The sequence below is a fragment of the Trichoderma ghanense genome, assembly GCF_004382785.1.
Source record: "Trichoderma ghanense strain CCMA-1212 chromosome Unknown scaffold_4, whole genome shotgun sequence".
NCBI lineage: Eukaryota > Fungi > Ascomycota > Sordariomycetes > Hypocreales > Hypocreaceae > Trichoderma > Trichoderma ghanense.
In genome coordinates, this window is record NW_027395667.1 from 824,676 (window position 1) to 845,093 (window position 20,418).

The 20,418-nt window shown below is 54.4% G+C and overlaps 8 protein-coding genes across 8 annotated transcripts; 4 read left to right on the top strand and 4 right to left on the bottom strand.

Annotated features, from left to right (window-relative positions):
- Positions 1 to 56: 56 nt before the first annotated feature.
- CCMA1212_004434 (Uncharacterized protein) lies at positions 57 to 1,576 on the bottom strand (the record flags this gene model as incomplete). The annotated part of the gene is made up of 7 exons (XM_073701738.1): positions 57 to 171; positions 282 to 501; positions 602 to 894; positions 969 to 986; positions 1,054 to 1,148; positions 1,217 to 1,283; positions 1,329 to 1,576. 7 exons carry the CDS (start codon positions 1,574 to 1,576, stop codon positions 57 to 59), a joined length of 1,056 nt encoding a protein of 351 aa, XP_073560006.1.
- A 540-nt stretch (positions 1,577 to 2,116) lies between these two features.
- CCMA1212_004435 (Actin-depolymerizing factor gmf1) lies at positions 2,117 to 2,801 on the top strand (the record flags this gene model as incomplete). The annotated part of the gene is made up of 4 exons (XM_073701739.1): positions 2,117 to 2,161; positions 2,212 to 2,314; positions 2,399 to 2,562; positions 2,607 to 2,801. The coding sequence occupies 4 exons, from the start codon at positions 2,117 to 2,119 to the stop codon at positions 2,799 to 2,801; spliced, it is 507 nt and encodes a 168-aa protein (XP_073560005.1).
- Positions 2,802 to 2,932: 131 nt separating this feature from the next.
- On the bottom strand, positions 2,933 to 3,958 carry CCMA1212_004436 (Cytosolic Fe-S cluster assembly factor NBP35; the record flags this gene model as incomplete). Its single annotated transcript, XM_073701740.1, has 1 exon — positions 2,933 to 3,958. The coding sequence occupies one exon, from the start codon at positions 3,956 to 3,958 to the stop codon at positions 2,933 to 2,935; it is 1,026 nt and encodes a 341-aa protein (XP_073559584.1).
- Positions 3,959 to 5,001: 1,043 nt separating this feature from the next.
- Positions 5,002 to 6,034, top strand: CCMA1212_004438 (Deoxyhypusine hydroxylase; the record flags this gene model as incomplete). The annotated part of the gene is made up of 2 exons (XM_073701741.1): positions 5,002 to 5,459; positions 5,524 to 6,034. 2 exons carry the CDS (start codon positions 5,002 to 5,004, stop codon positions 6,032 to 6,034), a joined length of 969 nt encoding a protein of 322 aa, XP_073559589.1.
- Positions 6,035 to 6,115: 81 nt separating this feature from the next.
- Positions 6,116 to 6,549, bottom strand: CCMA1212_004439 (DNA-directed RNA polymerase I subunit RPA12; the record flags this gene model as incomplete). The annotated part of the gene is made up of 2 exons (XM_073701742.1): positions 6,116 to 6,369; positions 6,435 to 6,549. 2 exons carry the CDS (start codon positions 6,547 to 6,549, stop codon positions 6,116 to 6,118), a joined length of 369 nt encoding a protein of 122 aa, XP_073559588.1.
- Positions 6,550 to 6,726: 177 nt separating this feature from the next.
- Positions 6,727 to 7,185, bottom strand: CCMA1212_004440 (uncharacterized protein; the record flags this gene model as incomplete). Its single annotated transcript, XM_073701743.1, has 1 exon — positions 6,727 to 7,185. The coding sequence occupies one exon, from the start codon at positions 7,183 to 7,185 to the stop codon at positions 6,727 to 6,729; it is 459 nt and encodes a 152-aa protein (XP_073559800.1).
- On the top strand, positions 7,184 to 12,929 carry CCMA1212_004441 (Protein rad9; the record flags this gene model as incomplete). Its single annotated transcript, XM_073701744.1, has 3 exons — positions 7,184 to 7,331; positions 7,464 to 7,647; positions 7,697 to 12,929. 3 exons carry the CDS (start codon positions 7,184 to 7,186, stop codon positions 12,927 to 12,929), a joined length of 5,565 nt encoding a protein of 1,854 aa, XP_073559801.1.
- A 4,837-nt stretch (positions 12,930 to 17,766) lies between these two features.
- On the top strand, positions 17,767 to 19,568 carry CCMA1212_004442 (Vacuolar calcium ion transporter; the record flags this gene model as incomplete). The annotated part of the gene is made up of 2 exons (XM_073701745.1): positions 17,767 to 19,471; positions 19,534 to 19,568. The coding sequence occupies 2 exons, from the start codon at positions 17,767 to 17,769 to the stop codon at positions 19,566 to 19,568; spliced, it is 1,740 nt and encodes a 579-aa protein (XP_073559579.1).
- Between the last annotated feature and the right edge of the window lie 850 nt (positions 19,569 to 20,418).

Here is a 20,418-nt window from a genome sequence, read left to right on the forward strand (position 1 = left end):
TATGGAAGTGTATACGTGCCCAGTAAGTGGTAGGTAAGAAGAAGGGAATTAGGCGTCTAGAGTTTCTTTTCCGACTTGTCGACCTCGTCGAGTTCGTCTTCCTTGGAGACGCGTTTGCCTTGGACTCCTGCTTCGACTTCGGCGACGAGGCTTTCGAGATACTCCTTATCCCTATTCCACAAATACAACCGTTAGTCAAGTTCTCAATCAAGGAATGAAACAAACCCTAGAGAAAATAACAATGTCCCTGGGCCAATGATGGGAGCATTTGTGAAATTTACCTTCCGACCAACGTAACAGTGTTACGCTTCCTGCCCCATCGCGGATAGCTCCCTACTTTTACGCCGCGGGACTCTACCTTGGCGGCCAGCTCGGTGAGATACTCTGCCACGGCGCTTTCAGGCAACGGCGTCGAAATCATAATTCGGTGGGTTCCTTTGCCTTCGGGGTCGACCAGGCGGGGGAGGATGTGAGGCTTCAGTCCATCCAGCAGCTTTTGGACTATGAGAATGGCAAGGTCCAACAAACACGTCGTTAGTCTTTGTTCCATTCCTTGTGAATGTATGTCATGGCAAGCTTTGAGAGGGGCACTCAAACTCACAGAGCAGCGGCACTCCGGGCAGGATATGCACGTTCTTGTTCACAACCGAGACAGGAACCCACATGTCTTGTTGCGGGAAGATGAACTGTTCGCTCAGAGGGCGCGACTCGTCCGTCGGGAGCTCGACCATGCGCAGCCTGGCCCTGAGGGCCGGGGAATCGACGTTCCAGTCAAAGTCGGGCTGCTTGGGGTGCGGCTTGGAGAGCTTCTTCATCTTCTCGTAGGCTTCCTGGTGGAGCTTGAGGGGTAGGCCAAAGGCCTTTGCGATGGATTGGTAGGTGATGTCGTCGTGTCTGTAGAGTTTGATGACGCGTATGAGAATGAGAATGAGAAAGGGGCTGTTGATTGGAAGAGGGTTGCTTCTTACGTTGGGCCGATGCCTCCGCTGTGGGTTGAGTTTTGACGATTAGCAAGGGAAATATGGATGGCTGATTTAATGTTCATGAGCTCACCTGGTGACGACAAAGTCGTAGCGGTTGCTCATTCGGCTCACGGCCTCCATGATTTCACTCTCATCGTCCTCGATGACTTCGATACGCTTCAGACCCTGTATCAAGGCAAATTGGTGTTTAGTCATTCCGGCTTCGTGTGATTGAATGAAGACTGCAAACTCACGATGCCAAGAGAGAAGCACCACTTTGCCATGTACGCCGAATTTGTCTGCGAAAGCGTCAGCCGACGCCTTTCTCTGCAATTTTACGTCCCACGTAGCTCATCATGTACTGACATCAACAGTCTGTTTGAACCCGTTAGCTTCCTCTTCCTCGAAACGAATTCACGCGGTAAAAGACACACCTTTCCGCCCAGAACTTCATCGCCAATGATCAGGCACGCCGCCGTCTGGATGAGGCGGTCCCCGGCAGCTGACATTCTGAACAAGGAGGCGGCCGGACGAGCACGGGATTGGGTGATGAAGGAGGGAGATGCGGCGGTGGGTAAGCGATGACTTGCGGCCTTGGATAGCCGCGAGAACATGGGTGAAGAGGTGGGGAGGACGGATTATCAGATGAGGATGGGCCCGGATATTCCAGCTTTCTATCAACTTTCCGCAAAGTGACTATGTACTCTGGTGAATGAATGAATGACGACTGTGTTCAAGAGTAACTGATGCCTCACTTTTGTATGTTGAGAAAGAAAAACAGTATCCCAATGTGGTTCTTGAGCTTGGAATTCGAGCAAGAAAGGCGTAAAGACGGCCCGTGACGCCCATTTTCCGCGGGCGAGGCCGGCGATTGAGATGTGGGGGGTTTATGTTAGCGGTTTAGCGGGGACCTGGGAGAGGGGAGCTCTAGAGATCACCTAGACCATGGATCGCTGATGACCTCTTGTCTGCTTGGTGCCAACGTCAGTTCGGACTCGGGCATTTCAGCTCTTTGCATCCTTGAACAACATCTCGAGGCTACCTTCTATCACGGCTCGGCCCTTGTCACCTTCGCTCTGCAGCTGTTTCTATATCCATCATCAGCCTTGCGACGCCACAGCCATGGCAAGTCATCCCATCACAACCCCGCCATGATGCTCCAACGATGCCCCTCTACCCTGCCCGAGTCCCTGACCATGGTACCTTATGTACGCATTGCTAACTCGGTGGTCGATCCGGCGAGAATCAGGCTTCCGAATCAAGGCTCTACAACATCTCCGGCGAGACCAAGGAGCACCTGCGCAAGTTCCGGCTGACGACATCCCGCGCCAGCAAGCCGCAAGCAGTCATCTGTATGTACGTCGAAGGCTGCGGACGACAGACACGTTTGCTCGAGGCCCATTCCAGATGCTAACTGGCAATTCCGACTGGAACAGACCTGATCGATAAGACTACCCACGAAATCCACCAGGATCAAGACAAGACCACATACACGTCTCTCGACGAGATAGCCGAAGACCTTCCCGACCATGCTCCCCGATTCATCCTCCTCAGCTATCCCCTGACAATGGCAAGTTTATACTTCCCTCTTCACATACACGTGCTTAATCTTGGCACATCAAAGTGGCTTACAAGTTCATATAGCCCGACGGTCGGTTATCGGTGCCCTACGTACTGCTCTACTACCTCCCCATGACAACAAACGCCGAAACGAGGATGCTCTACGCCGGCGCAAAGGAGCTGATACGCAACACGGCCGAGGTCAACAAGGTCATTGATATAGAGTCGGCGGAGGACTTGGAGGATATCCCCAAGCAGCTGGCCACGGAGAAATACTAGCACCTGACGCAACGGAGAAAGAAACGCTGTTGATTTGGCTACGCACATCAATCATGATATATATCCAATCATTTACTTAGACCTTTGCTATATACATCGTGCATTTTTTTCCTTTTGCTGTTATGATGCATCTATTCTGGTAGCACGCTCTTCTCGTCCAAGCCCAACTGCCGCCCTACATTCCTCACCACCTGCTTAAACGCAACACACGCCGGACTATCAGGGAACGAGTCAAAGAAGCTCTCCCCATAATCACACGCCATCCGTATCCTCGGATCCAAGGGCACCGACCCCAGGAACGGAATCCCCATCTCCTCCGCCAGCGCCCTCCCGCCCCCCGTGCTCGCCCTGAAGATCTGGCTCTCGCCCTTGCAGTTGGGGCACACGAAGGCGCTCATGTTCTCCGCCAGCCCCAGGATCCGGATGCCCGCCTTGCGGCAAAAGTCGATTTCCTTGCGCACGTCCAGCAGCGCCACCTCCTGCGGCGTCGTCACCACCACCGCGCCGTCGATGCCGCTCTCCTTCAGGAACGAGTTGACGCTCAGGTGCTCGTCGCTCGTCCCCGGCGGCGTGTCCACCAGCAGGAAGTCCAGCTCCCCCCACTCCACGTCCTTGAGGAACTGCTTGATCAGCCCGTTCTTCTTGGGACCTCTCCAGATGATGGCGGCGTCTCGGTCCGGCAGCATGAACTGGATCGACATGACGGCCAGGTTCTCCGTCACCCACACCGGCGACATGCCCGTGGCGCTGACGTGGATCGTCTCGTCCTCCACGCCCAGCATCTTGGCCGTGCTGGGCCCCGTGATGTCGGCGTCCATGACGCCGACCGTGCTATCGGGGTTTGTTGAAAAGGCATGAGCCAGTAGGTTTGTAAATGTGCTCTTTCCCACGCCGCCCTTTCCGCTCAACACTAATATCTTGTGCTTGACCTTCTCTAACCGCGCCGTGATGATCGGGATGTCTGGGTCGGGGCCCTTGGGGGCGGATGCGCAGATGGCCTGGTTGGGACAGCCGTCGCATGACGACGCCGTGCCGGCACGCTCGGATTCGGGGCCTGGGCAGTGTTCCGGCTCGGGAGCAACCAGCTGGGGTCTCTGTTTGAGGGGATTGGCGATGACGTCGGCGACGGCCTCTGGCTCTTCTAATGAAGGCGCCATAGCGGCGGTTGTGTGGGTTCCAGTTGCAGTGTATGTGCCTTGTGATATCAGCGATTGGGATAACCCTTTTGTTTCTCTTCTTCTGAGGGCCCAGAATGCGAAAGGTCCGTACTGAGTGTCGAGAATGGGGAGATGTAGAAGTTGTACCGAGCGGAAGAATTGATGCGGAAATACAAGAGGTGAGTGGCTAAAGCTTAATAATGGGAGCTACACCAGTGGGAAGCTGGAGTTGGTAAGCCATCGCGTCCGAGATCGGGACGACGGCCAAGGATGCGAACTGCAGCACATGGGTCTTTACTGCCAAGTGAAGGACATGGAGAAGTGGGAATAGAGCGATATTGTTTACATCGAGGGCAGAGATCTGATGAACAAACCGTAGAAAAAGAAGAAAGACAAAAAGTGCCCGCGTTCCCAAGCAGAGTGATACAGGGTAAGCAACGAATAACTGAAAAAGGCGCCGTATTCGCCACCCCTCGTCCTCTTACTGAGTTGAACATGGGACGCACGTACGGACTGAACAGGGCAGGACGGAGATCAGATGAGAAACAAAAAAAGAGCAGATCAAAAACCAATGCATGATAACAAAAAGAGTAGAGCATCCAATGCAATGCAACCAGATACAAGTCACCATCCCGAGACTGACAAAAGAGCTGACGGATGAATGTCTACAAGTCAGAAAAAGGGCAAAAAAGAAAAAGTCTAGGTTCCAGAGGGAGTCGAACCCTCGCTGGCGGAATCAGAATCCGCAGTCATAACCGTTAGACCATGGAACCGCTGAAGTGGTTATCCACTTCTCATGGCATGCCCACTGGGCTGCAATTGCGCTTTATGAGGCACTAGGACACCCAAATTTTCCGAAATTTCGCCCCAGATCCGTTTTGCATCTGATAAGAGAAATTCGAGACGAGTCACCCCACCACCCCACCTAAATTTTCGTCCCTCGATAGAGTGCGTGCAACTCGGCTCGGTCTCCGTTGACTTTATATTGAGATACCCTCAAGCTTTGCATTTGAGACGAATCAACACGTAATTTGAAATTCATCATGCCTAGCACTACAATCGCGAGCCTCAGACAGAGCCTCTGCTCCGAGGAAACGCCCCTCCCCGTTCGCTTCCGCGCTTTATTCTCCCTCAAACATGTCGCAAAGACGTCCGACGCCGACGAGGCCCTCGCGGCCATCGAAGCCATCGCCGCTGCGTTCGCTTCACCGTCTGCGCTCCTGAAGCACGAGGTTGCGTACTGCCTTGGGCAGACTGGCAACGAGGCGGCGATTGCGCCTCTGCGAGATGTCCTGTCAGATCTGAAGGAGGATCCCATGTGCAGACACGAGGCCGCTGAGGCTCTGGGTGCGCTGGGTAAGGCTTCCAGCCTGGATCTGCTGCGCCAGTTTAGGGATCGTGCTGGCGAGGAGGTTGTCGTCAAGGAGACGTGCGAGATTGCCATCGATCGCATTGAGTGGGAAAACTCAGAGTCAAGGAAGCAGGAGAAGCTGCGTCAAAGGTATCTACACGAGCTCTTACTCTTTCCCAATGTTTGGTGTCAATTCGCTAATGCTATGTTCTAGCGACTTTGCCTCAGTCGACCCGGCGCCCCCCATGCCCGAGTCCGAGAAGTCGGTTGAAGAACTCGAGAGAGTGCTGATGGACGCCAACCAGCCGCTCTTCATGCGATACCGTGCCATGTTTGCCCTCCGCGATCTTGCCTCCCCTCCAGACCTTCCCACCGCCGTCCCTGCCGTCCACGCCCTTGCCAAGGGCTTCGCCGACTCCTCAGCTCTCTTCCGCCACGAGATTGCCTTTGTCTTTGGCCAGCTTTCACATCCCGCGTCTATCCCCGCTCTCACAGAGGCCTTGAGCAACCAGGAAGAGGCCAGCATGGTGCGCCACGAAGCCGCCGAGGCGCTCGGCAGTCTCGGAGACGAGGAGGGCGTCGAGGACATCCTGAAGCGCTTCCTTCACGACAAGGAGCAGGTTGTTCGCGAGAGCGTCATTGTGGCGTTGGACATGGCCGAGTATGAGAGAGGCGGCGAGACGGAGTATGCGTTGATCCCAGAGGTAGCCGGCGCCTCTGCGTAAAGGAAAGGAAGGAGTAGGAAAGAAAAAGCTTTCTCCATCACTGATTTATAGAGTCTCCCACATAGAGAAATATGCAGAGCCTTAATTGTTTTCGTGCCAGCTGTTACCACATTCGCAGTTATAGATGACGGTTGAACCTTCGTCGGCGCTTCGCAGTTGCACCGTCGTGTACTTGACTTCTTCTCGGCCGCAGTTGGGGCATCGCTCGCGAACGGTGCTCTCGGTGTTGAGCGTGTGACGCTCCACGGACTGGACGCTGGACTGGAGCTTCTGGCGCAGGAACGAAGGGAAATCCGAGGGCTTCGACTGTGTCACGATGACCTTGGCGCCAGTATCTGAGAATCTCATTCGTTAATTCCTCCCTTCCGGATGCGTCAAGTAAATTTCCAAGCCTTCAAACCTTTGTTCTCGGCGCTGCAGCACTCGCAGCTCAGCACATTCTGCTCGGTTCCCTTAGTCGCCGGAAGTAGATTTCCGCAGTCGGTGCAGAAGACCATGGACCCAATGGCAGCCATTTTCTCAATTTCTTCTCTTCCAAGGATCTTCTCAAGCCAAATTGCCAGCGCAGAGCCCAATGACGAATTTTCTACGTGGGAGCACTGAATGGAGGGATTCGCGTGGAACCAGCTGTACAAAAATTGTCATGCAAGACAACTGGCAAAAGATCTTGCAGGACCACTGACAGGGGCCTGCTAATCCGGAATAACTGATAAGGCAAGGTACCGGGCGCCGGAAGCGCGCCTCATTGGCCGAGGCCCGGCCGCACGGGCCATGGGATGTCTTTTGGGCTGACGAGATTGGTCCAGCGAGGCTGGCGGGATTCTCCAGGCTGGCGATGCGCGCGAGTCCAGGATTCGACGAGACCAGAACATCGTAGTACCCAACCGGCAGCACTTTGGGCACGCATTGAAGCCACGCGCGAGCTGCTGTTCATGCCTTGTTAATTCGACGCTCCCGTTGCCATCGACGCCACCGGCCGCCGCTCCGGCGCTCAACTCCTCTCCCTCGTCGGCCGGTTCCTTCAAAAAGCTGCACCTCCGCCGTCCAATTCCTCCCATGACACGCTGAGGAGCCTCTGCTGCGCCTGTAGCTCCCGTGTCGACGATGCGTCCCTGGTGAGGTCTCGTCAGCATCCAGACTCTGGCCGACATGCAGCCAAACAACATGCCACGCTCCGACGAGGGCGGCAGTGCCAACCACGGCGCGGCCGCTCCTCAGAACGCGATATCGCGACCGTTTACGCTGCAGGAATCTCTGCCGTACTCTCCACAAACCTCAACCGTCCCGTTTGTTTCTGGTAGGCCACCACCATGTCTCTGCTCGATATTTTGCGTCCTTTGCCGCCATATTTGCTTCATCTTCTTTGCTTTCAAGCCTGGTTTCATCCTGTTTATGCTGGGAAGCTACTAACACTTGCTCCTTCCTCCAGAAATCATCCCCGACCCCAGCCTGGGTTTCGGCTCGCCCGCTCCTTCCATCTCAGATCTCTTCCCACATAGCGAATACGAGCGACTGAACAAAGAGGCTCTCGGCCAGCCTCACCTTCCGAGAAGCACCAAGCAAGCCGTCGACCTTGTCCTGCACGAAATCAAGCCTTCTCAAAGAACCCATTAGTATGTCAGAAGCTCTCCGGTCAGGTGCAGTTGCTAACATGCTACGCAGCAACTTCAAGTCCGTACTGGCAGGGCAAGCGAACCCACGGGCTGCCAGCCTCTCTCAGGGACTATCACCCATTGCGCGGGCCGTCTACGAGAAGGTCGGGGGCTACTTCAAGGCGACGAAGCCTAATGTTGCGGGCTCTCACGCTGCTGGCGTTAACGGCGACAAGAGCCACTCACTCGCAGCGGACATGGCGGTGCCAAGCAGTGCGCCTGAGAACCCTGTAGCTCCTTTAGACGGCCATGCAAGACCCAAGGCTCGTCAGTCGAGGATCGAGGTCCTGATACCTTCCAGAAGAGGTTTTGACCCGTCGGCTTACGTTGATGCCACTGCCTCTGCCAACGCTCAGGCTTCCCCTGAATCGCCGGTGCAGAACGCACCACCAGTGTTGCCCACCGCTCCGGATGATGACCAGAATGCTGGCTCTGCACCTTCCGAAACAAACAACGTCAACTATAACCCTGCCTCATTCCGAGTTGAGCTTCCTTCGTCGCACATCAAGAAGGACGAATATCTGGAATTCGCGCATGTGCCATCTGCCCCCGATAACCTCTCTTCCCGCAAAGAGGATCGACACGCGGCTCCAGATGGCCAAGGCCTCGTTAGCAGTGTCAGCCTTGGCCAACAGCAGCGAGCAGAAACCGCCCTTGAGTCGATCAACACTCTTATGCGCAGTGTCTTCGTAGCGGTTGGACATGCCATTGCAATGGAACCGGGACATGAGCAAGCCGTGACGCTGAATGGCCACAACGAGGTCATCATGAACGGCGGAATGCATCAGAAGCTACAGAGCGCCATGCAGAAGGCTATTTCACTCAAATGCTTTCACAGAGTCCCGATTGAGGACCTCCTCCACATCATGAAACTGAGCGATAACAGTGTGAGGGCGGCTGAGGCCTTGGAGCTCCGGGCCGACGAAAGCTGGGATGAAGCCAGCGTTGAGTCGTGGGTCCAGCAGCTGCCAGAGGTTGAGCTGGGCATGAAAGCTGCGCGTACATGCCTGCGGATCTTGTCTGGAGGCCGAGAGGATAAGCGCCTCTACGCAGAAGGCACCATGACCAGATGCTTCAACGTCTTCAAGGCCGTCACCGAAGACATAATCATCCCTCTTGTTGAGCTTCGGAACTCGTCTTCTTCCGCGAGCCTATTCCGGATGATGGTCAAGCACAAGAAAGCCTTGTCGTCTACTTTCGTCTGCTGCCAAAGGCTGTTCGCCACCCTTGCGGAGCTAATTACGAAAGTTGAACTCTCGGAGACCGTTCTCAATGCTCTAGAGTACACCGCGTCCAAGCTGGTATTCGTCGAGAATGCCTATTTTGAGAAGGACTCGGTGGTCGGAGTGCAGCGATTTGATGGTATTCGCAGTGTTGCTATGGACATGCTCTGCCAGATTTTCCTCATCAAGCCCGATCAGCGACAGGGCATCATTGATGATATCCTAACCTCTCTGGAGAAGCTTCCGGTGGGCAAACAAAGCTCCAGGCACTTCAAGCTTTCCGAGGGTGGTAACATTCAGCCAGTGTCTGCACTCCTCATGCGATTGGTTCAGGCTAGCTCTGGAAGGGTTGAGGAGAACGAGGGACGTCGCACTGCCGCACTCCGTGCCCTCGGCGGTGAGGATGATGAGATGGAAGAGGATGCCGAAAGCGAGGATGAGCTGCCTGACAAGACGGCCAAGAAGACGGAAATGCTATCCTCCGTTAACAGCGAGGACCAAGGCGCGCAGCAGCACGCCGTCGCCATCCAAGAGCTGGAGGCGGCTGCTGATCCTCTCAGCGAAAGCGCCGCGCGAAACGCTTCGTACATCATCAACTTCATAGTGAAGCGGGCAATTGGATCGACCAAATCAGGTGACACCCCGTATCGAAACCTCTTGGATCTCTTCGTCGAGGACTTCACCACATGCCTCGATTCTCCAGACTGGCCGTCGGCGGAGCTGCTCTTGCGCCTTCTCATGTTGATGATGGTCCAGCTCTTTGAGGCGCCCAGGACAGCCGCGCCCGCCAAGAACATGGCTCTCGAAATGCTCGGTCACATGAGCGCAGCCATATCGCGTCTGCGGTCCCACGTCAAGCGGGCTGCCAACTTGTTCGAGGTTAGCAACGTCGACGAGCTGTCACGATATCTGGCCGCTCTCGCTTGTCACGTTCTCGAGCAAAAGAGCCCGATTGAGCACATCGTTGCCTGGGATGGACCTTATCGAGCGACGCTGGAGTTCCTTCAGGCTCGTCTATCAGACGACCCTTACCTGTTCAGCGCGGTGTCGTACCTCATCACTGACTGGGCCACTCGGGTACACGCGGGATACGATTCGATCCAGGACAATGACGACGAAAGAGATCAGGAACTGGGCCGCCTCGCCTATCGCCTTCGGATGATGATTCAGGATCGCCGGTGGCTCTCAAACGAGTACACCTTCAAGGCTGTGAGCGCGACTCAAGCCAAGCTTTCCTACTCCATTCTCCTGCTGCAGTCTCCGCTCTTTGAATCCTTCAACAAGATTCTCAACATCCTTCTTGGTTCAATGGCGAGCGATCAAGCAACAGTACGCAGCAAGAGCTTGAAGAGCATCAATCAAGTCCTGGAGACGGATCCCTCTATCCTGGATGGCGATTCCATGGTGATACAGCTTATCCTAGACTGCTCGAGCGACTCGTCTACGCAAGTGAGAGACTCTGCCCTCGGCCTTTTGGGGAGCTGCATCGCGCTTCGGCCGGTTCTGGAAGCGCCATTGACGCCCAAGGTCATCGACCGCTTCCAAGATGCCGGCGTGGGTGTCAGAAAGCGAGCCATGAAGCTCGCCCGCGACATCTACCTCCGCAATCACGACAATGGACTGCGCAGCTCTATAGCAAATGGCCTGCTCCGGCGCGTACAGGATCCCGACGATGGCGTTCGCGACCTTGCCCGCCAGATGATTGAAGAAGTCTGGTTCGCTCCCTTCTACGGCCGTGACAGCTCAGCCGCTTTCCAGAAGTCATTGGCCGAGCATGTGGCTCTGATCATCCAGACAGTCAAGACAGGCAACGTGACGGAAACTCTAGACAAGGTGTTCCAGTCGATTCTCCGACCAAAGGACAAGTCACTGGAGGGCCCCTTTTCTGTTTGCTCACAGCTGGTGAGCAGCATGTTTGGCCTCATCGACAGCGGAGAATCGGAAGAAGGAGGCCCAACAGGTCGTGATGCCCTGCAAGTGCTCACAATCTTTGCCAAGGCCGATCCCAAGTTGTTCAGTCTCGAACAGATTAGACTTCTGAAACCCCATCTCGCAAGCTTCAGCGGCACCGACGAACTGGCGGCGTTTCGAGCAGTGACGGTGATTTACAAACGCGTCCTGCCTCAGCTGCCAACAGTGCCCAATGAGTTTCTGGTGGATATTCGCCTGCAACTTCTCAAGGGTATCGGAAAGATTGCCTCTCGCGGTGCTTTGGACGACCTGATTGCATGCACAAAGGTTGTCTGCGATCTGCTCAACGACTTTGGACCCTTGGCCAATCTGGTCGCCTCGGGTATAGTCGGTATTCAAAAACTGAGGGCTGGAGGTACATTGCTGGATAGCAAGAAGATCAATTTCTTTTCTGCCTATTCCATCCTCGTTGGAAATGTTGGCAAGCACTGCGACCTCGATAAGCAGAAGGCGGTGTTCCGGGCGCGTCTTCCCAAGTGGGAGGGAGATTCGGTTCCCCGGCTCATCGTGGACGTCCTGTCGCCGTTTACCTCACCTTCCCAACCGCTGGAGGCACGGAAGGCCGCTCTCGATGCAATCGGCCTGGTTTGTCAGTCGTGGCCCCGAAATTACGTCCTGGCTCAGGTCTACACGGCCTTCCAGCAGGTCTTCCAAGAAGAGGTCCCCATTCTGGAAGCCATGATTCTGAAATCGTTCAAAGAATTTTTACTCACGGAAGAGAGCCGATCCGAGCTTGGAGCCGAGTCCGGGGCGAGTGATAAGAAACGGGAGCTCACAGTCATGGGCGGCACTAACTTTGACGACGTGGCCAGCGCTACCACCCAAAGGTTTCTCAAGGATATCACGCGAATTGCGTTGGGGAGTCTAGACGAACACGCCTTTCTCGCAATGGAAGTCCTGGGTAGCATCAACCGCCAAGGCCTGACGCATCCCAAGGAGACGGGAGTGACATTGATGACGCTAGAGACCTCGTCAAACCGAAAGATTGCCGAGCTGGCCTTTGTGGAACATCGGTCACTCCACGAGAAGCACGAGACGGTGCTCGAGCGAGAATACGTCAAGGCCATCCAGTCGGCTTACAACTACCAGCGAGACATTGTCAAGGACTCTCACGGAGCCATTCCCGAAGTCTTCCAGCCCAAGCTACACCTCATGATGGAGGTATTGAAGATTAGCAAGATGAAGAACAGGCAGCGCTTCCTGGAGAAGCTTTGTGGACAGGTCAACTTTGACATTGCGCAGCTGGACGCATCTGACGAGATGCCTCCTCACCTCGACTACTCCCGATTCATCATCGAGAATATGGCATTCTTCGAATATCAGACGGTTGGAGAGCTCCAGACGGTTGTGAACATGATGGAAAAGATTGTGAGCACGACCGGCGCGACACTCGCCCACCTCATTGAATTGGAGGTCTTCGATGTGCGGCTCGACCCGGTCAAGACGGAACAAGATGAAGTTACGGGTCAACTCATGACAGAGACGACTGAAGCGCAGGCAATCGCGGAGGGAGATATCCTTCTCGGCGTCAAGGTAGACCCAAACCGACTCCGCCAACTGACAACGGGCGCCGTTATTCTCTCTTGTCTGTGGGAAGCCCGCACGCATCTTCGGCGCCTGTATGGCATGGGAACGGGCCGACACGATGGCAAGGCCAAGGCGCTCGCCAAAGACCTCAACAAGATGCCGATGAAGGTGCAGGGAGTCCACGGCGAGCGGTTCTGGGACGAGGTGACCGCGCATGTGGGCAGCCTGGAGACTATGAGTAAAATGGCACACAAGTGTAAGGCCTTTGTGGAGCTGATGAACGTCGACAAGGAGCTCAAGGTGCAAGAAGAAGACGAGGAGATGGCCATGGATGGGCCAAGCACGCCCAGCGAAGGCGATGCTGACCGTGCAACGCCCGAACGGGGTCGCAAGAGGAAAGGCGCAGGCACTCCTGGAGGCCGCAAGAAGCGCGCTCGCTCGGGATCTCAGCCACGCAAACGGGGTCGGCCGCGTAAAGCAGCGGAGCCACGCGACGACGACGATGACATGGAATGGATCTAGAGAGCCCAGAAGGGATTTCTAAAATGGTCGATCTGGAACCTATCTTGCTTGTTTTTTTTTTTTTTCTTTGTTTGTTCTTTCATCTTAGCGGCACATACGGCGCCAATCGGTTTTACTCTTCCTCTTTCGCCACGGCCCCTTCTTTCTCTTGCTTCGGTGCAGGAGTAGCGGTGGGCGCGGCTGGTAAACCATTGCCTCTTTACCGTCAGACGGCGGATAAAGAGGCTGGGGGGCTTGCATTTTGCTCAGCATATAGGAAGGGCTACGGAGGGAACGCATTTGACGGTAGATACGGCGTTTACAGGAAGGACACGATTCAAGGGCATTTTCAATGATACCTGCTAGGCCATCGGAACCTAGGTATGATAGATTCCTCGGGGGTTTTCCTTGCCTCGAAGATATGAAAGGCATTGAAAAGGAAACAAGTATATCTTGGTAGTACTAGAATTGATGCTGTATTACCGAATGAATATGACGGAACTTGTGCGACTTGTGAGCTGATGTTTGGGACGCGGCTGCTGTGCTCTTGCGAGCTGTCATGCTGTGACCCGACCCTTTTGGCGAGGTGACTCGTAGTGTTGGGAGGATCTCTATTGGAGCCTAACATGACATGGCATCTGTGAAGCTCGCCTGAGTCTGGCACGGTTAGGTAGTGTGATGGCGTGGTAGTAGTGCTAGCTTCGTAAGGTAGGTAGGCAGAGTGGCTGTTTAGGCTTTGTGATACAGCCTCTTTACACAAACTACGATGGCGGTGATGGGCAACGATACCTGCTGGCAGACCCGTCGCATGAATTTGGGATTCGGGTACCAAGGGCGCTCTATGGTGATTTGCTTGGACAGCGTGGAGTGTGATGGCAAGAGGTAGCTGCATGCTTAGAACGGAAATATGCGAGAAGGAATACGACTACAAGTACCTTGGTGTGTGGCGGGACGGGATTGGATGGAAAAAATGCTTGTTTGAAAAGGCCGGCCTCTTTTGTAAGGTAGTTCTGTGTCTTGCGGCGGTTTTTTTGGTGAGGAAGGGAAGGGAAGGGAAGGGAAGGGGATGCTGACGAGAGATTTGGGTAGAGGTGAATTTGTTTGTTGTCCTGTTTGGACTTTGGAATAGCCTGTATGGGTATTTGTGTGATGAAACTGGGAACAATTACTGCGAACTGCCTGATGCTGCGCAAACATGTAAATATACATGCAGTAGCATCTTCTTATAAGGTGGGTGGTAGGCTTTTAGATCAAGTTTGCCAAGGCTGTGCGGGAGTCGTTTTCCCTCTTGTTGCCGCGTTGCTAGGCGGAGGCATATGAAGTACTACTCTGGTCTGTGTGTAAGGTAAGGTAAGATCAAACGCAGCGATGGGGGGATTTGGAATAAGGAAACGGTGAAGAGGATTGCGCCCCGTCTTAGTAGTCCTAACAGTTCACCGATTCGGGGGGTGGGCTCGAATGGAGATGCCCAAAAAGCTGCAAGTTTACGAAGGCGCATGAAGATGCAAGGCGTAGTGGTAGGGAGTTGCAGCATGTCGGCTGACGTCAGGGGGTGGCATCTTGTGCGTACCCACGGATTGGGTATTATTCTTACGAGGTTCGATGTAGGGTGGACGCAGGAGTGCATGCAGCTAGAGAGACTAATTCTCTGTGTGTGTTTTTTTTTTTTTATTCTTTCTTTCTTTTTTTGGACACGCAAGTGGTGTATGGTTGAGGCCGTGAAAAGGAGAAGTGATGGAAAGAAACTTGATTCTGGGTGGTTGATTTCACTGGTTTCATTGAGTGATTGATTTGATGGTGATGAAAGGACGATGAAATGGGTGGCGCCACGGGTTCCCTTGTTGGGCAATCGGGTGGAGGAATGATTGGCTTCCAATTTGCGAGTGGGCGGCTGGGGGGGGCTTGCTGCACTTTTGTTACACGTGTGTTGAAACTTGGACAGTCATGCCAATGAACGATTGAGGAGTTCTTCTTCTTATTCTTCTTCTCTCTGATGGATTAGGTACTATTCAGAGCAGTCATTTGTGCATGTATTTATTTTAGAGGGTAATTGCTATGTTTGACAGTTCTCAAAAGTGAGTGAGCACCAATTTGAAGGGTTTCTGTGCCTGAGGGGAAAGAGAGAGGAGAGTTTGGCTCGCTCCCGGTCAATCAAGGGGGTGCTGAAAAGGAGCTAGGCTTGATCTGGGAACGACTCGACGGCATGGTGACGCGCCGGTTTTTGTTTGGTGGAGGCAAGGGGATTGGGCGTAACGAGTACCTACCAAGTACCGTGGGTGTACATTGCGGACGGGTGAGGGAGGTTTTTGGAACATTGTCTGATTAGCGATGTTTTTCTGATGCTGTTTGGGTTTATTTTGGGGGTTGAGGGCGCGTGTAAGTTGATTCTATGTAATGTATGTGATTGATATAGTACCTACCTATGTAGTAGGTAGGCTTTCTTTGTTTGGTGGCGTGCTGTGCGATCCGTCCTGTTGGGTTCAAGGTTGTTTGGTTCAAACGGTGGCTGAGACGGGCCACCAGTCGTGACAAGCTGCGGCACCCGCATTTTCAATCTGGAGGGCAAACAACGGTCAAGACGGTGAGAGGAGGCCTCCGTGCGCGACCAGGCAAGACTTCACCTTGTCACCTTTGCACGATTCATTGGCTGTGGCCCGACGAAGGTGCAGTATACCAAGTACCTTACGAGTAGGTATAGTAAGTACTTATTCTGCGCTGGCAGAGGGTGTCGTTCTATGGAGGGCGATTCTGTGTTGTCATTGTTGGGAGTACAAGAGAGAGGCAGGCATGCAGCGCACCGACAGAGATAAGGTACCTAGATGAGGAATGCAGGTGCTTGCGTATTTGTACTACTACGGATACGCTCACATCAACAAAGACCCCGGTCGCCATACAAACGACGACCTGACGAGATCATCTGAAGCATTCGGGTTGCGCAAAGATCAAAGAACCTCGAAGTCGAAGCCCCCTGTCTCTTCTCGTCGCGGCAGTACCCGGGCGGTACTTGCTCGGCACTTGGATTGCCCACCTCTTGAGGTTGTTGCGGTCCAGCAAGCACCAGCAGCCCTTTGTAACCCCCTAAAGCGAAAAAGTAAAGCGCCAACAGCCGGCTTTTAAGCTCGTGGTGGCACAACAACCTTGAATTTTAGGGGATCAACAGCAGGGCCGTCATTGACTTGCAGCTCCCTCTGGACTGGCGTACTCCCACAAGTCAAAAAGCTCGAGGGTGCGCCGTCTGCAAAACCCATCGTGCGCCGGTCTCGTGTCCCTCTTCTTCTTCATCATCTCTCTGCAGCCAAGAGAGGCAAAGAGACAACAAGGAAAGGATTCCATTCCTCGCGGCTGACTGCGTTCTCCTCCGCCATTCGCTCAACCGCGCACAGGCGGAAAAAGAGAATCAATTCCAATTCCAACGCCAGCACAAACACAAGGCACAGCTTCCGGCTCCTCTCCTTTGCATAGCCTTCTTTTCTCCGGCTCTCGTCATCCTTTATTCTTCATTACGACTGCTGTCGCCTTGCTGCTATCGGCAATTCGCATCTCGTTATACTACTACCAGCACAGCCTCCTTCGCCTCTCGATCCCCGACCGACGCAACGACACACGCACGCACAACCCCCGCCCTATTGCCGGCTCCTCCTGTCTTGGCCGCCTGAATCCGACCGCTTCGGCCAGTCTGTCTCACGATCCGCCAGAGCCAAGACGCCGGGCCAGCGATCCGAACGAGCGAGCGGCTGCTGTGCGACACCGACGAACGCCTTTCGAGAAGCTCCGACGCCTGCAGCGCGAAGAAGCGGCGCATTGGATCAACCAGAAGCAGAGACAAACGAAACATCCAGCCTTTGCCGGCCACACACCTAAAGTCCGGACCAACTCTGTTGCGACTCTGCACAGTCTCAGGTTGCTGCGACAGCCCGCCCATTCCAGGTAATACCACCATTTACTCCGTCGTCCAGTTACGCGTGTTTTGGAGCCTTGCCAGGGGGGCCCAGATCCCAGGATATTACCCGGTTACTCTTGCGGGACTAGTCAGTCCTCTCCGCCCAAGGAGGACCACTCAAGCCACAGCCCCAGGAGAAAGTGGAATTGGAATTAACTCCTGCTTGCTAGAATTTCCCACAAAGGTTCCAAATCAACGGCGCCGGAGCTGCTCAACCACGCGTGCCCACGCAAAGGCGAAGCCACCGACAAGCAAAAGAAAAGGAGCGGGCGCGAGGCGAAGCTTTTTTTTTTTTTCTGCTGTAACAGCGCTCGAGGCCGCCCATCTGCAATCCTCAATACAAAGTCCCTGAGCGATCCTCCTTGCCAACGAAACGACAGCACCTCGTTACACACACACTCTCTCTCCGACACCGAACAGAGATCAACGGAGGCGCGCGCCAAGTCCGGGACAGCCAGAATCCCTTTTATTTGATTGACTGTACCTGACGGGAGCACTAATCGCTCAGTGGGGGACACGTTCTTGGTCGAACCGGGGCTGAGTCGAATACTTGGACCATGTCATCATGTGAGTGCTGTTATGCAGTGTTTTTTTTTTTGCGCCCATCCAATTTCCTGTTGATTACTTGGGCTCGACGATCCCCATCCCTTGCCTCGAGGAAAATGGGTCTGCTGTGGAGGTGGTTCGTCGGCTCTCTTTCCATTGCAGCCGACGCATCTTCTTCACCAACACCAACAGACGGCTCGATTGACGGCTTCTGCCCTTGTCATTCATTCACTCACTCGCTGCCTCTAACCCGCCATTCCTTGAATTTCCTCCTTCTTCATTCCACCCTGCCTTTATCTCTCGCCATCTCATGCTTCTTGCCCTCCGCGCCCTCGAAGCTGCACGCTTCTGCTCCCTCCCCACGCATCGCGAATGTCGTCACACGAGGCGACGGACGGCAAACCGGCGAGAAACCGACTAACCAATCTGCTGCCAGTCAATCACGCTGATATCAAGCGCAAGGCGCACCTCGTCAGCCGTCAGAGCGGCGAGTCATGGAACTTCTTCCGCCACCTCTCCTGGGATAGCACCAAGAGACGGTCGCAGACCTGGGACGGCGCCCGCCTCGAGGCCCAGCATGAGGACAATGCCGCCGGCGAAGATCTGACCCATGCCGCGACCTACCCGGCCAACAACAGCATACCCTTGAGGGACACGTCGACCTCGGGAACCGGCAAGCAGTCTGGCGAGGACAACCACGACCGGCCGCTCATTGTGCAGCCCCCGACCGACACCGACGGCCTGCGTAACCGCAGCAGGGGAGACCGCGACGAGGCCCAGACGGCCGCCGCCGAGCCCGACATCAGCAAGCCCGAGAAGAAGAAGTCGGGTCTGATCCGCCATGTCCAGCCCAAGGAGCCTTACACGGTGGCCAACCAGTTGCAGCGCACCCTGCTCAACTCGTGGATCAACGTGCTGCTCATTGCCGCCCCGGTCGGCATCGCCCTCAACTACGTCAAGTCGGTCGACCGCATCGCCGTCTTCGTCGTCAACTTCATCGCCATCGTTCCGCTCGCCGCCCTGCTGAGCTTCGCAACCGAAGAGATTGCCCTCCGCACCGGCGAGACGCTCGGCGGCCTGCTCAACGCCACCTTTGGCAACGCCGTCGAGCTCATCGTCGCCATCATCGCCCTCATCGACAACAAGGTGGCCATTGTCCAGACGTCGCTCATCGGCTCCATCCTCTCCAACCTGCTGCTGGTCATGGGATTCTGCTTCTTCTTCGGCGGCCTGCGTCGCCCCGAGCAGCACTTCAACACCACCGTCGCCCAGACGGCCGCCTCCATGCTGGCCCTGGCCGCCGCCTCCGTCATCGTCCCGACCGTCTTTGACGCCGCCGCCAACACGCCCACCGACAAGGTTGCCAAGCTGTCGCGCGGCACGGCCGTCATCCTGCTCATCGTCTACGCCGCCTACCTGGCTTTCCAGCTCGGCACCCACCAGGCCGTCTTCTCCGAGCAGAGCCAAAAGGTGCCGGCCAAGCCCTGGAGCAGCGGCTCCGCCAACCCGGACATCAAGCAGGGCCTGTTGCTGCCCGGCTCCGTCGTCCACCGCGGCATCGTCAACAAGGAGGGCCGGCCGATTGCGAACCCCGAGGACGAAGAGGAGGAGGAGGAGTTGCCCACCCTGCACTTTGGCGTGGCTGTTGGTCTCCTTGCCGGTTCCACCGCCATCATTGCCCTCTGTGCCGAGTTCATGGTTGGCTCCATCGACGCCATCACCGCCAACGGCGGCCTGTCCGAGGAGTTTGTCGGCCTCATCCTGCTCCCCATTGTTGGCAACGCTGCCGAGCACGCCACCGCCGTCACCGTCGCCGTCAAGGATAAGATGGATCTGGCCATTGGCGTGGCCGTCGGCTCCAGCATGCAGGTCGCCCTGTTCCTGATTCCCCTCTTGGTCGTCATTGGCTGGGGCATGGGCATCGAGGAGATGAACCTGAGCTTCGACACCTTCCAGGTCGCCGTCATGTTTGTCGCCGTGCTGCTCGTCAACTACCTGATTGGCGATGGAAAGAGCCATTGGCTCGAGGGCTGGCTATTGATTTGCCTGTATGCCATTATTGCCGTCTGCGCATTCTGTAAGTCTTGTCAAACGTTTCTTCTTTACGAGATATTCCCTACTAACATGCCGTTTCTCTAGGGTATCCCGACCAGGACACTGGCCCCCAGTCTTAGAAAATTGCCGCCCATTTCATCATGGCATTTCGCATCTTTGCTTTCTGTTCTTTTTATTTTTATTTTTCTTTGATACCACTCGCATTTATTGCCTCACGGTTAATTTGTCTCCGTTTTTAATGTCTGTTTTTGGGATCTTATGAGAACTTTGCTACTACATACACCGTTTACTTTCGACGCATAAACAAAAGAAAAACCATTCAAAAAGATGTTTTTTATTCATGACCTGGAGCTTCACGATGACGCTCTGTTGCTTTTGCCTTTTTAGAACGCATATCGCATATCGACAAATCATTCAGGAGGGGTCTTAAAAATGGGGCTTTGTATTGGAGGGTTTTCGATGTACTTTATCCTTTGGAATGTCCCTTTTCACCTTCTTCTTTGCATGGTCTGGTGGTAGATGGATGGATTAGAACGTAGGAACAAATCGGGTTTCGAATACTCAAAAGGTTGAAGAGAGTCTCACGGCAATTTCTGTGATTTATTTGTTTGCTGGGTGAGAATGAGAATGGAAGGAGATGCTGAGGTCCTTGCTTTCCCTGTTTTATCTTCTTGGCTCTTTTAGCTCTTTCCTCTTCTTCTCTCCTTCTCTCCTCTTTTATATCCTTTTCTTTATCCAATTCTGGCTTTTTTTCTTTCTTGTTTTCTCTTTTCTTTCTTTTTTTAAATCTTTCTAAAAATTTTCCGTCTCTTCCCCTGCTTCTAATTTCTTCAGGCTTATTCTGGACCTGAACATTGATTTATATGGTGACGTTAATGTGACTGCAGTCCATTTGAAAAGATCCTTCTTGACATGATGGTTGGTATTAATTGGTCGTTGACGTTCGACTCCCGCTAATATACGGTTCCT